At 36.8% G+C, this 14,207-nt stretch overlaps 1 protein-coding gene across 8 annotated transcripts in view; it reads right to left on the bottom strand.

Annotated features, from left to right (window-relative positions):
- DNAH7 (dynein axonemal heavy chain 7) overlaps positions 1–14,207 on the bottom strand; it is a 275,290-nt gene that overhangs the window by 233,106 nt on the left and 27,977 nt on the right. For 4 of the 8 annotated variants that reach the window (XM_050969447.1, XM_050969454.1, XM_050969453.1 and 1 more), the window contains exons 5-7: positions 8,777–8,870; positions 5,555–5,735; positions 5,073–5,148 (exon numbers count right to left, since the gene is read on the bottom strand). In XM_050969447.1, coding sequence (XP_050825404.1) covers positions 5,073–5,148; positions 5,555–5,735; positions 8,777–8,870 — 351 coding nt within the window. Of the gene's footprint in view, positions 1–5,072; positions 5,149–5,554; positions 5,736–8,776; positions 8,871–11,246; positions 11,401–12,535; positions 12,645–14,207 lie in introns of all 8 variants that reach the window. The other 4 variants (XM_050969449.1, XM_050969451.1, XM_050969452.1 and 1 more) reach the window with 2 other exon arrangements.

Here is a 14,207-nt window from a genome sequence, read left to right as displayed (position 1 = left end):
ACCTCATTTCCTTCCAACAATCCCCTCAAATCTGAGTTTGGAATTAGGACTCGGAGAAAGAAGGGAAGATGGTCTGAAAGTGAGACTAGAAAGAGTGTCTGTAAAAGAACTTAAGTTATAGGTAAGTAACCTTCATTTCTTCTTTGAGTGGCCTCTGATTATTCTCATTCATGAGATAGTTTTACAAGCAGTATTGATCTTGAAGAAAAGTGGGACATGGAGTCCTAATTAAAGAGGGATTGACATACTGCTCTGCCAAACTGAGCATCTGATCTAGACACTAGGTCCAAAGAGCAGTGTTTTGTAAACATATCTATGGATCTCCACATTGCAGCCCTATAAACTTTTGTACGTGGAACATGTCGAAGGCATGCATAGCTGTGGTGGAGTGAGGATAGGGATGGATGCTAATGTGTAGGCTCCTTATATGCATAGCCTAACCCAATTGGATAATGCCTAAGAGGTGATCACTTAACCTTTCTTATTATTAGCATAACGTGAATAGATTAGGAAACTTTCTTAACTATTTAAATAATAAACTCAAGCCCTTATTGCATCGAAAACTAAATTACAGAATTTGTTTTTCACCTGCATGTGCATGTGAGCTTGGGAAAATTACCAGCAGGTTAATTGACTGATTAGTATGAAATTGGGTTACCAGCATAATAGAAACCTGTTGGTGACATAGTACCACTTCATCTTTTTGGAATACTATAAATTGCAAGTCAGCCATGAGAGGCTGCAGTTCACTCACTTTTCTAGCTGATGTTACAGCTATGGTGAAAGCTGTTTTAATTGAAAGGTAAAATAAACAGTATTCTCCCACTGGCTCAAAGGGAGGCTTCATAAACTGTGTTAGGATCCAATGCTGGTGAAGGGTTCTTGACTGGTTGGTAGAAGTTCATCAACCCTTTCATAAATCTCTTTACTGTCCCATGTGTGAAAACAGATTGTTTTCTATGAATGATAAGTCAATATGGTTGCTAAATTAACTTTAATCGATAAAGAGACTTGAAAATTTCAGCTGTACCATGTATTCCAATATAGTCTGAATGAAAGCTGTGGTTAGGACTATATTGTTACTCTTTGCGCAGAGGAAAAAAATCTCTTCCACTTGAGAATATACCATTTATGGGATGATTCTTTCCGATGAGTTAATTAAGACGTGTATCTCTAGTGAGAAGATTTTTCTAATTCTTCTCGAGCCCTATAGCCCAAGATAGCAGGCACTAACAGGAAAAATAGATATGAGTAATAATCCATTCCATGCTGTAGAGCCAACAGATGTGGAGTGAATGGAAAGGTTAGTAAATTCATTTGAATCACTGAAGGAGGTCTGGGAACCACTGTTGCCTCAACTATTCTGGGGCAACCAGAATTACTTTATCTTATTTCATCCTCCTTATTATGCTCTGGATGAGGGGAAATGGAAGAAAGGGATAAAGAAGATCTTGCCCCCAGTTTATGAGGACTGTTTTTTAGATGGATTGGCTGTCTTTTCCTGTTCTCGAGCAAAATCTAGGAAATTTCATGTTTTTCTTGGTTGAAAAGCTGTCTACATGTGAATGACCCCATGATTGTAAGCTCTTGTGTACCACTGATGTTTTTAATGACCATCCATGGACTTCTGTCCTGTCCCTTCTCACTTGGCCCACAAGGCAGCTAGGTGCAGAGCTAGAGCCCTGTGCAGATACAAGATTTATATCCACGGATGTGGGTATACACAGAGCTGCAGCACTCTACCAGGAACCACAGCGGCGACAGCAGCAGCATGTTGGGCCACTGCTCACAGAAGTCAGTGCCCCACGCCAGCAGCTCCTCCAGCGTGGCTGTACCGTCCACAGCCCTGGCCCCGCCCCAACTCAAGCCCCACCCATTAGGGCAGGCACCAAGAGCATCGGCAGCTGTCCCTGGTCACACTGCTCTGCGCAAGTGACTCGGATGCTCCTGGACAGCAGGCCCTTTCACACAGTGGTCTGTCTCTCCAGTCCAGGGGTGTGCGAGCTGGCTGCACACAATAGCACGGCCAAGGACAGCTGCTGGTGCACCTAGTGCCCACCCCAGTGAGTGGGGCTGGAATCGGAGCTGGGAGAATGCAGGAACCAGCACAGGGCACTGCCTCCTGCATGTGGTGGCCTGACATGCTGCTGCTTTTGCTGCTGTGGTTCCTGCTAGAGCCCTGCAGCTCCACGGATATAAATCTTGTATCTGTGCAGGGCTCTATGTAGAGCTACAGCAAAGATCTTGTGCTCACTGCACCATTCCTACAGAGCCACTGCCTTCCACAGCTCCAGGGAGTAAGCTCCAACCTATTTTTTACATAACTTACTCCTATCATTTCATGACAAGGTCTCACACTAAAAGCTCTTAAGCAAAGTAAGCAGCCATTGGGAAGAGGGAAGGTCCTCTCATGGATCTGTAACTGGTTAAAAGATAGGAAACAAAGGGTAGGAATAAATGGTGAGTTTTCAGAATGGAGTGAGGTAAATAGTGGTGTCCCCCAGGGATCTGTACAGGGACCAGTACTATTCAACATATGCAGAAATGATCTGGAAAAGGGGGTAAACAATGAGGTGGCAAAATTTGCAGAGGATACAAAATGACTCAAGATAGTTAAGTCCCAAGCAGACTATAAAGAATTACAAAGGGATCTCACAAAACCAGAGAACTGGGCAACACAATGACAGATGAAATTCAATGTTGATAAGTGCAAAGTAATGAACCCTGGAAAACATAATCCAAACTATACATATAAATTGATGGGATCTAAGTTAGTTGTTAGCACTCAAGAAAGAGATCTTGGTGTCACTGTGGATAGCTCTCTGAAAACATCCACCCAATGTGCAGTGACAGTCAAAAAAAACCTAACAGAATGTCAGGAACCATAAGGAAAGGGATAGATAATAAGACAGATAATATTGTAATGCCATTATGTAAATCCATGGTTTTGCCACACCTTGAATATTGAATGCAGGTCTGGTCACCTCATCTAAAAAAAAGATATATTAGAAATGGAAAAAGTGCAGAGAAAGGCAACAAAAATGATTAGGGGTACAGAACAGCTTCCATATGAGGAAAGATAAAAAAAAGACTGGGACTATTCAGCTTGGAAAAGAGATGACTGGGCAGGGGATATGATAGAAGTCTATCATGAATGGTGTGGAAAAGGTAAATGTTATATACTCTTCTCATAACACATGAACCAGGGTCTCCCAATTAAATTAATATGCAGCAGGTTTAACACAAACATAAGGAAGTACTTCTTCATACAGCACACAGTCAGAACTCATTGCTGGGTGATGCTGTGAAGGCCAAAAGTATAAATGAGTTCAAAAACAAATTAGATCAGTTCATGGAGGATAGGTCCGTCAATGGCTATTAGCCAAGATGGTTAAGGACCATGGTTTGGGTATCTCTAAACCTCAGACTGCCAGAAGCTGAGACTGGATAACAGGGGATAATTGCCCTGTCTCTGAAGCATCTGGCACCAGCCACTGTCAGAAGACAGGATACCAAGCTAGATAGACCATTAATCTGACCTAGTACAGCCATTCTTATGTTGTCCTTGATGACTTGAACCACCTTGTGATGAAGATGAAGTAGAAAAGATTTGGAAACCCATTGTATTGCTGTCAGCTCAGATAGCATACTACTGTATGTTTGCTTTTCCTGGGAATTCCAATGACTATGAACTATCCATTTATTGAAGTGTACTCCTCATCCCACACCAGATGTTTCTGAAGTTACTGATGGAACTGGAGGGTTGAAAGTTAGACCCTCTTAAGAATATTGTGACTGAGTCTCCCATGATAGAGACAATTGCAAATTCTTTGGTATGGACGTTGTTAGAGACATGCCGGGTAAATTTCACTTTGAGCTGGGTGTAAGTTATTGCATATACAGCTGAGGCTATTAAGCCCATTAATTTAAGAAAGAATATGGCTCTCTGACATGGTAGTTGGTGTAGTAAAGCTATGGCTAACTGAATCTTTGAAAACCTCTTCTGGAAGAAGTGCCCTCCCTACTTGACAGTCCAGAATTATCCGTGAAGGGGATCATTTGAGTGAGTAGCATGAGCAACTGCTCCAAATTTATCCTAAGTCCCACCTTCTCAACCAGATAACCTTAGGATACATGGTTCTGGATAGATATTCTTCTAGCAATGGTTTGAATAGCAATTTAATAGTCATCTAAATATGGGTATCCATGCATCTATTGTCTCTGTAAATGCACTACAATAGCTGAGAGGCATTTTGTAAAACTTCTGGAGCCAGCAGAAAGACCAAACTGAAGGACCTTGAATGGGAAATTACCTTGCCTACTAGAAAACAAAGACGGAGTCTGACTGAACTATGGCAATACGCATCATTCATATCAAAAGCTGCAAACCAATTCTGTGTTGAAAGGGAAGGTATTATAAATGCTAGGGTCAGTATATGTAAGTGGCACTTTCTGACAAAAGAATGTTTTCTCAATTCTAATATAGGTCAAAAACCTCCATCCTTTTTCAGGATTAGGAATTATCTTTAATAAAGTCCTTTTCCTCTGAATTCCCTTGACACCTCATCTATGGCCACTGTTGTCAAACCAGACAGAACCTCTGATCTTATGAGAAGGGTCCCTGAATAGGAATGAGATAGAAGGTATACTTGAACTAAAACTTGTCGAGATGGTTCCTTAGCCGATGTAAATTGGCATACCTACACTGAAATCCATGCAGACTGCACACTAAAATCAATGGAGCAATGTCAATTTACATCAGCTGAGAATGTGACCAATAATCTTATGATCATTTGCTGTGGGACTACATCCAACCTTATCATCATTTATAAATGTTAAATGTTACAACAAGAAATTTGTTCTCAAAATTTTGTCAGACTATCCACATATATTTCAGAGCTTTAATACGCAACTATATGAGTTTATGCAACAAATAGCTAATATTTCTTTTTAGTGATATTTAGCATGCTCCAGTTTGGATCAATTGCCTTTGTCTAATAAGGTTTCCCTACGTACAGCATTCCCTCCTACTGCTGTCTAATCAGTGTTCTTGAAGGAATATGTTTTCTTACTCTGCACGATGAGGTGGAAGAAAAGCTTGCTTCTTGTCTTCATCTTTTTCCCTGGGATCTCTTAAAACAAAGTCAACTAAAAGAAGATATAAAAAAAGCCAAAACATAAATATGCTTAGCAAAGGAAAAACAACACTACACTAATGGATCCAAACAGTTGGGCAACCCCAATGAAGTGAATGATGATGCATGGGTGTAACTGTACAGGGTATGTAATTCAAAATAATTTTATTTAAGTGACATTTACAAAATAAAAGCAATTTTTATGAAACAGCAAAAGTGTTGAATGATGCCATATTTTTCCCTTTAGGGGAAAAAACATGAAATCCTGTGGAACTTTCCTATTAAAAATATGTATCCAACATCTCAGTCATGTATAAACTTCTAATTTATTTAATGATGGTATTCACAATGAATTTATGTATTTCAATAACTCATAATATTCATACAACTAGAAAGAACAGACATCATCATCAATTTACCTATAGCTTTCTTTACACTCAGAAGATAGTCTTCTCTCATTTCATCAGACAGTAAATATATACTTTCGCTGAGTACTTTCAGATGCCGTGGAACTAAATCCAATACATGCTCCAGCCAAGAGTCTTCCATTGGAGCGACATGTTCTGTATCAATTCCATGCTGAATGTAATAGTAGTATTTCTGTACATTAAAGGCATTAAATAAGTTGGCTCCATTTGGCATTATAACAAAAAGATAAAGATGTCATTGCTAGTGCTGCTTTTGATGGAAGCATAAGTACATTTCAAGGGTACTAAGGGTTGTTTTACATTATAAACTATATATAACTCTAAGTTTAATTTTAGCTTTTATCTGATTTCTTAATGCGTTTATTAAGTGAATCAAAATTATTTCTAAAAGTTATAAAGATGGTATAATTGCATTCAAAAATATCATGTCATAATCCATATTAAACATTGATAACAGTGCCTCTACAGAGCACTAGCTTTCCAGTCAGTAATGTGGACACTGCCACAACACACACATACTGAAAGTCCTAACAAATTGCACTCAGAGACCTTCACTGTGTTGTAGCAGCATTCACGTGGAACTTTACAGCACAGCTGGTGCACTTTAGTGTCATATCCTGACTTGCTGTGCAGTAGTTTGCCATGTAAACCAGTTCTTTGCCAATATATAACAACCATGCTGAAAATTGTGTAGACACAGAAAGAGGAGTCAGAGATGGAATATAAACCTTAACTTTGAATTTGCTTGTTTATTTGGTTTAAAGCTGATTTTTGAGATTAAGATTTTCTACTGTGGGTGCCAACATTATTCTCATATAATTAGCATATACATCTGTTGGACCCACAAACCCACAGTTGTGCATATCAATCAGACAATTGCATCACTAAATTGCAAATGCAACTTAGAGTCCTCTATCTGATTAATTTCCTAATACGTTCTCATGAGAAAAGAAAATATAATCATAACAAGCACATTTTAAAAGTGATATTTTGAATTAATTTGTTTTAAAACATGCAACAAATTCCTAATGATTTTTAAATAACTATCAGAAACACAGATTAAAATTATATATATTTTCTATCCAGCACATGTTTTCTTCTTTTTATTTGGGTTTTACTAGTCCATCTGTAGGATCTGATTAGCTTTTTGTTTCATTTTATCTTTAAAAAGTTAAGCAAGTTAGGATGGAACTAATTAGGATGGAACTAATTAGGATGGAACTAATTTCTACTACAAGATAAAACAGACAGCTGGGTAAGACTGAAGGGGAAGCACTGGTGAAACTCAAAGCCATCCACCATGCTGCAAAAAAGGAAAATGCAGTTTTTAATCTTCAAAGGAAAGCCATGGATGCGGATTTCACCAACACTTAGTTTCCTCATAGTCCAACAGGCATGTCAGTTTTATTTTGTATTACCAAAACTACCTCAGGGCATGAAGCAGGATAACATTTATTTTTTTAATAAATTTTGAAATAGACAAGCTAATCAGACTGCAGATATGAGGTAAAAGTATAATTATAGGGAGGCTGGAAAAAGGAATACTAAGCAGTGAAGGCAGGAACAAAGGACAAAATGCTATACACTCTGCTCCATGGCCCTAGTAAAAGGCAAACAGCAGAAATCCGAGTAGAAAACAGACCTAATTTGCAGAAGGCAGCTGTCGTAGTTCCACCATATGTTCCACCCACTCTGCAGAAACCCCGCTGTGGTACAATCAGAGGGTTAGAATTCTATGGGGTTTCAAGAAGCATTTTAGGCTTACAGTAGATCATCAGGAATAAGCAGCAGCCGCTGCAATGTAAGCTTCTCTAAAAAACTGTTAGATGTTCAGGATATCCATGTAAGTTAATTCTTCTTCTTGCAACATTAACTACTGCTCTACACTTTCATCCTTCTTGGAGAGGGGATTAGGGAGTGGAATATGTAAAGGCACAAGAGGTAGAATGTTGCTCCAGCAATTTGTTCCTTCACAGAGGTCCAGAGACCAGCAGAGTGGCTAGCCCTTTCTGAAGAAGCTCCTAAGATCAGTAAGGATGCACCTAGGTTTTCCTATCAATTCTCTGTCTCCATGTGGTTTGAAGCCCATGATGCCCACTCCTTCAGCATGGCCTTTAAAGGTCAGCATGTTTGGGAAGCATCTTCTCCCTTCACAAGGGTTATTCTGGGAGGGAGTGAATAAAGTGCACACAATGGAAGAAGAGGGGGTCGGAATAGAGTGAGAGAAAATACAGATCTGTGCAGACTGATAGGAGAGACAGTTATTGCGGAATATAATTTACTAATATCACAGGGGAAAAGAGCTGTTGGACTCTGTTTGGAATGCCAATCATTAAAGGGGAGAAGAAAGAAAACAAAGATCTGTTTTAGCAGATTTTAAAAAATTAATTTACCATCTAAATTAACCAGATAACAAAGTTCTTCATAATAAAACTCTTTGCTGTGATCTTTAAAATCTAGATTTTAGCAATTTGGTAATATGGTAATTAGATGATCTATAAACACGTAGGACAGGCTGTCAGTGGCTTGATTCATATGAATAGGTATAGTAATAAATCAGTACCTAATTCTGGCCAAAGGAAGGAAAGCGGCATAATTTCTCCACTAATAGGCATGTTTTTATGTTACAAAAGCAGAAATGACATATAATATTTTCTAACTGAAACAAACCCAAAATATAATCCCCTTGTGAATTCTATTCCTGCTAAAAGTAGAAATAACTTATGAGGGTAGAACACATTGCTTGGTCTGAGTAGATGCACGTTCTTACATACATACTTGTGTCTCTAACTCGTTTCCCACATGACAACTCCCCTTTATACTCCTCACAGATATTAGTCAGAGTATCCAAAAAGCAGTGTCTTCTTAACTTTCTAGTAGTGAAACAGTAAGGAAGGTCAACTCTCTCAGCATGCTACTGCCTGCAGGTTTTCCATCACACACATACTTTCATTGCCAAAACTAATATGGCCACTTACAAACAAAACAAAAGAGCAAACTCAAATTTATTCAATGTAGAGGATTTGCGACCAAATTATTAAAAAAAATAGTTATTCTAAATTCTCAAAAATAAAACCTTTGTACTGTATGCCAAAATAAATCTAAAGTACCTACCAGCATACAAATTCTGAATATTAGTCATCTTGTTACTATTTCAGTGAAATAAAAAGCAATAATTTATAATAATACTGCAAACAACACTGTCTTAATTACCAAAATGTCTTTCTTTATGGGCGTGGGAGAACCCGTTCTTGGAGACTGGGTTTCATGTAGTGAAACAGGCTGTTGCAGAGTAAAGTCTTGCTGCCTAACAAAACAAAAATGACATAATATGCATTATGCAGTGTTGTTGTAGCCATGCTGGTCTCAGAATATTAGAGGTACTATCTTTTATTGGACCAACTTCTGTTGGTGACAGAGACAAGCTTTGTGTGTCTGTCATCAACAGAAGTTGGTTCAATAAAAGATAGTACCTCACCCACCTTGTGTCAGTACTATGTTCTTCAGAAAAATTGTACTGGCATCTCTAAAAGATACCATATCATATCTCATCTCAGCAGTGGTCAAAAGAATGATGCCTGCCACCAACTGAATCAAAAGTATAATCAAGAATTCTGTATGGACCCAAATATTTTTCCAGACAATGGAATAGTTTACTAAACACCTTTTCTTTAAGGTTTCACAGGTATAGTGCTCAATTCTGCCTTTAAGGTGCATAGGGAACTGTTGTGCCTATTGACCATAGTTTGAAAACAAATCTAATTTTAAGATTTAAGTAGGAAATACTTCGAGAATATCAGTTAAGGTATCTTTATTTAGTAATTTCTTTCAAATCAAGGGACTAGTCATATTAGCAAGGACTATTCATGTAGGTAAAGTTGGCAGACTCAAACCTATGGTTTGTGAAAAAATGGTCTTACACTTATGAGAATGTTAAATATATTCTAACAAGCCATTTAAATTAGTCCATTACAATTAGTTGACAATATTAAAGAAAACAAGAAAGCTCCTCAAGAGGAGATATGTCCCTAATTATCCAACATTGCCACAACTTTGTTATTATAATTGCACTATGCTAATCAAATTTTTTTATATTTACAGTTAGTAAATTCTAACTCATACATTTTTGTTTGTTTATTTGCTTTATGCTAAACTACAAGATTAGATTCTTTCTGTTTTAATGAATTTGTCAATATTTTCGTACCAGTATTCAGCTGTGAAATAGTCCATCTCATACTCACCTTAGCAGCAGAAACACATAATGAAGAATATATTCAGTTAGAAAAACTAATATTTATAATATATTTAGTTTACAAAATTTCCAGATTATGTTAAGAAAAAGGATTTATCAAACCAGTTCTTTTCATTTGGGAGACTGGTTTATCAGAAGGATAGTTTTATTCCACAGTTTATTATATAATAATGGTTCATTTATGGCAATAAAATATTGTCAGTCATGCTGTAGGCATTTCTGCATCTGTGCAGCCAGATAAAAAATGGTCAATGACCCAGGAAATTCTCTCCACACTGCTAAATATTTAAGAAACAAAACACAAAACAGGTTTTTTATAAACATCTTCAGGGCATTGTAAAGGTTGAGGTAGTTACCTAAGAAAGAAAAGATTTTGGAGTAGCACAAGCTTCAGGGTATCTTACTAAGATTTTTAAATAACTTTAAAATATTTTAAAGATCCATTTTAATTATAGTGACACATCCTCACACTAAAATAACTTAGTAATTATCTTTTTTTGGAAAATCATTTCTCATTAGAAAATAAAAATGACAAAACAAATTTAAAAATCTTCCAGATTCACGAACGGCTGATATACAGACATTTTCCAGACACTCCTGGATATCACTCCTTGCTGTATTATAAAATACCAAGTGTGTCTTCAGTTAGTCAACTGGGAATATTCTAAATGCAGTTTACTAATCAGTATCAGGGGGTAAGCCGTGTTAGTCTGTATCCAGAAAAACAATGAGGTGTCTGATGGCACCTTAAAGACGAACAGATTTATTTGGGCATAAGCTTTCGTGGGTAAAAAACCCACTTCTTCAGATGCATGGAGTGGTGCCACTGGACTCCTCATTGTTTTAATAATACCAGTGTCCACAATCACAGCTTTCTGTCCAAGTTATGAAACTAAGGTGGAGCTCAGCTAATAATTATGCGTAAAAAGTGTCACATGAGCAATAAAAAATGTCAGTATGTGCATTTCTGGGTAATTTTATCACACTTCAAATAACATTTCAAATAGGAGTGAACAAGCACTTTCTGAAAAACTAATAAGCAGCCTGAATCCATCACACATTCCCTGCTGAATCAAACCCAAATCTTAAAGATTTTGATCACCTGATAAACTCCAGCTGCCAAATCTACTCTTCATCTAAATTATAATACCTGCCCTTTCGTTCCCCAAAAGAATAATATGGCTAAGTCCCAGTTTGCACAGTTCATAAATTACTCTTATAGCCTCCCAATTTTAGAGAAATCAAGAGAAGTGTACAGAAGAGCATCTTACCTGGTAGTTTTTATTTCTTAAACGGGTCATTTTTTGCATTCATATACATAATCTGCTACTGTCTTGCAATCTTGAACTTTTTGTTATATTAACATTTTTTTAAATTTCATTTCAACTTTGAAAGGGAAAAATGCATTTATACAAACACAAGAAAACTCACATGATGATGTTAACAAGAGTACTTCTGAAATTTTCACGATCTTTTTTTGGATGATAGCTGCTCCATGCTTTAGAAGTTGATGTTCCAGCAACTGGTTCATTAACCATAGAGCCCTGTATCCTGCGTCTCTTATTCCTCTCCTTCAAATATTGTCCTTGCATGAAATAGATATATGCAAGTTGCATACTATGAGCCCAAACATGGAATGTGCTGAGTACCCTCTAAAGATTCTGAGAGTTCTCAACTCACATTTATTTCAATGAAAGTTCAGCTCTCTCAGCATCTTTCAGGATCACGCCCTACATCATTTGCAGCAAAATAAATGAAACAAAACTAATACTTGCTTGTACTGTATAAACTGTTAAAGAATATTTACATAAAATCTATTTAAAGATCTGTAAAGTTACTATTTTAAAATATTTCTTAATTTTATTTCCTGTGAATGGGTCCACGTATTTTTGACCTGTGTCTTTTTTTTTCTATCATAGATACAGAATCCCATTTCTGTTAACTGCTAAAGTAAATCTACATTCTAACTATATTTCTTTTGTAGTTTTGGGGTGAAATTCTGGCTCCACTGATGTCAATTGAAGTTTTGTCACTGATCTCATTGGGGCTCAAATTCTGTCCATTGACTGTATGCAACATTTCACTGACTACTATACTGATTACGATTAAGGATTTCTAATATTCAGATATACAGTACTAAAAATGAATCTGACTTTTTGGAAACTTACATTATTGTATAAACTCTTTTTATGCTAGATCGCAACACAATCTTTTAAGTGAAATATATTAAAATATGCAAATATTGTAAGGATTCTCTTCGCTGTTTGACTAGTTTTATGGCAAACATTCCATTTCCTAAACTAATGGCTTTTCGGTAATCTACAATCATACGCTAGCAGCTAGAACTATGTATTTTCTGATAAAGAAAATGTTAAATGAACAATGTTGTACTAAACAAGCAAATCACTTTTCCAGACCTAAAATACTAATAAAATAATAAACAATATTTTGCACTTCTACAGCATTCTTTATCCAAGGCGATTATGGCACTTTACAAACATTAATAAATTTACCTGCACCATCTTTGTAAGATAGGTAAGTATCATTGCACCCATTTCACAAAGGAAAAAAATGAGGCACATAAAGATTGTGACTTGCTCGAGATCATATAGGAAGACTGCAGCAATTTGGGAATAAAATTCTATTCTCCTAACTCTATAATCTTGTATTAACTCAACTTTAAACTATTTTTTTCATTAAATACTGAGTGGTATTCTTACCAGGTGAAAGCTCATTTTTGACAATAAACTGATCTGGCTCATCATCTTTCTGCTCTTTTCTCAGATGAAATGAAGGAGAAGCTTGCTGCCACTGTGGCTTAGAGCTTACCTGAAATAAATATTTCATTCTTTAGCTTTATAAAATAACAATAACAAGAGATAGCTACATGTCTTTGACACACTTAAAAACACAATAAATTACAAAAGAAAACAGCAGACCCATAACATATAATAATGGTAACAAAGCAACACAAAAATAAACAGAATTCCCTATTTTTCTCTAAAAACAGGAGGTAATCATTCAGAAACTCATTCCAAAAATTAGTAATAATTTATAATAGGCATAAACATAATATTTTATTCTAAGTTAACAGTACAGTATATACCCACTACTAAGACAGACGCCAGACATTTATGAAGATGAGATTGATATGGAAAAAAAAAGCAAAAGCTACGAAAACAAGGGAAAAAAGAGGTTTAACAGAATCTTTTTCTGGTTTAGTATGATAGATATCAACTGTTTCTCCCAGTGAAATCTACAACCAATTTATGTAACTGCTGCTCCCCAAAAAATATGATTTGGGATCCAGAGTACCTATCCCCTTCAATGTTTTTGTTTTGTTGCTTTTTTAACACAAACAAAAGGCTTCCCTCTTTGAGGGTCCTAGCTCCATGGCAAGATAACATAATGTACAATATTCAGCCATCAGTAGCTTAGCAAATCTCATCCTGCTTACAAGAATCCAGTACTACCTTTCTTAAGTATAACTTATTTAAACAGCTCCTTCAGCCTAGAATCTTTTTTTATTATTCCCAGGTCAATGTCCCTGGAAATATGTTTGTAAAGGAAATGGCTTCTCAGACTTAACTACACTGACCCCGCAATTACTCAAAAGCATTGCCCTTATCTTTTCAAGGGGCAGCAATATTCAAGAATCAAGAAACCTTATTAGTGAATGTTTACACTGCAACTGGGAGGTTTGATTTCCAGTGCAGATAGACAGATATGCTAGCTCACCTTGAGTTAGCACAATAAAAACAGCATTGTGGACACTGCAGCATGGGCAGTGATTCAGGCTAGTCACTCAAGCTTGGACCCAGGGAGTGAGGCGGGCTTGGACTTAGGTGGGTAGCCCAAGCCACTGCCTGTGCTGCAATGGTCACACTGCTATTTTTAGCATGCTGGCTTGAGCGAGCTAGCACAAATCGTTCTACCTATGCTGGAAATCACATCTCCTAGACAGTGTAAACATACTGTGACAGAGTACTGATAGCCAATAGCTAATTCCCCACAAGCTCTGATGGAAAGGTAGAAGACGAATTACCTAATCAGGCTGTCGGCTGATGAACTAAGGGGTTAATTATCCCATCAGCTGAGAAGGTAGTTAAAAAGCACAAGAAGGAAGTGAAAAGGGAGAAAAAAATCTTCCTAGCCAGAGTCCCTTTCTTTTCCCTGGAGAAAGGGCTGAGGATTGAAGGATGCTTCAAGTAGAAGATACAGAATGAATTATATTCCAATTTTTCTATAACATTTATTTTATAGCTTTCGTCTGTAGCTTTTATTCTTTTCAATATTTTCTGCTCATCTAAGTTAACTAGTCTGTTTTCCTAATATTTCTTGTACATATATGTAAAGCCTTTTTGATTCCAATGTATACATTGCAATGAAGTC

Source organism: Gopherus flavomarginatus, chromosome 10 (genome assembly GCF_025201925.1).
Source record: "Gopherus flavomarginatus isolate rGopFla2 chromosome 10, rGopFla2.mat.asm, whole genome shotgun sequence".
In the NCBI taxonomy this organism is placed as follows: domain Eukaryota; kingdom Metazoa; phylum Chordata; order Testudines; family Testudinidae; genus Gopherus; species Gopherus flavomarginatus.
This window is presented reverse-complemented; position numbering and strand designations above follow the sequence as displayed.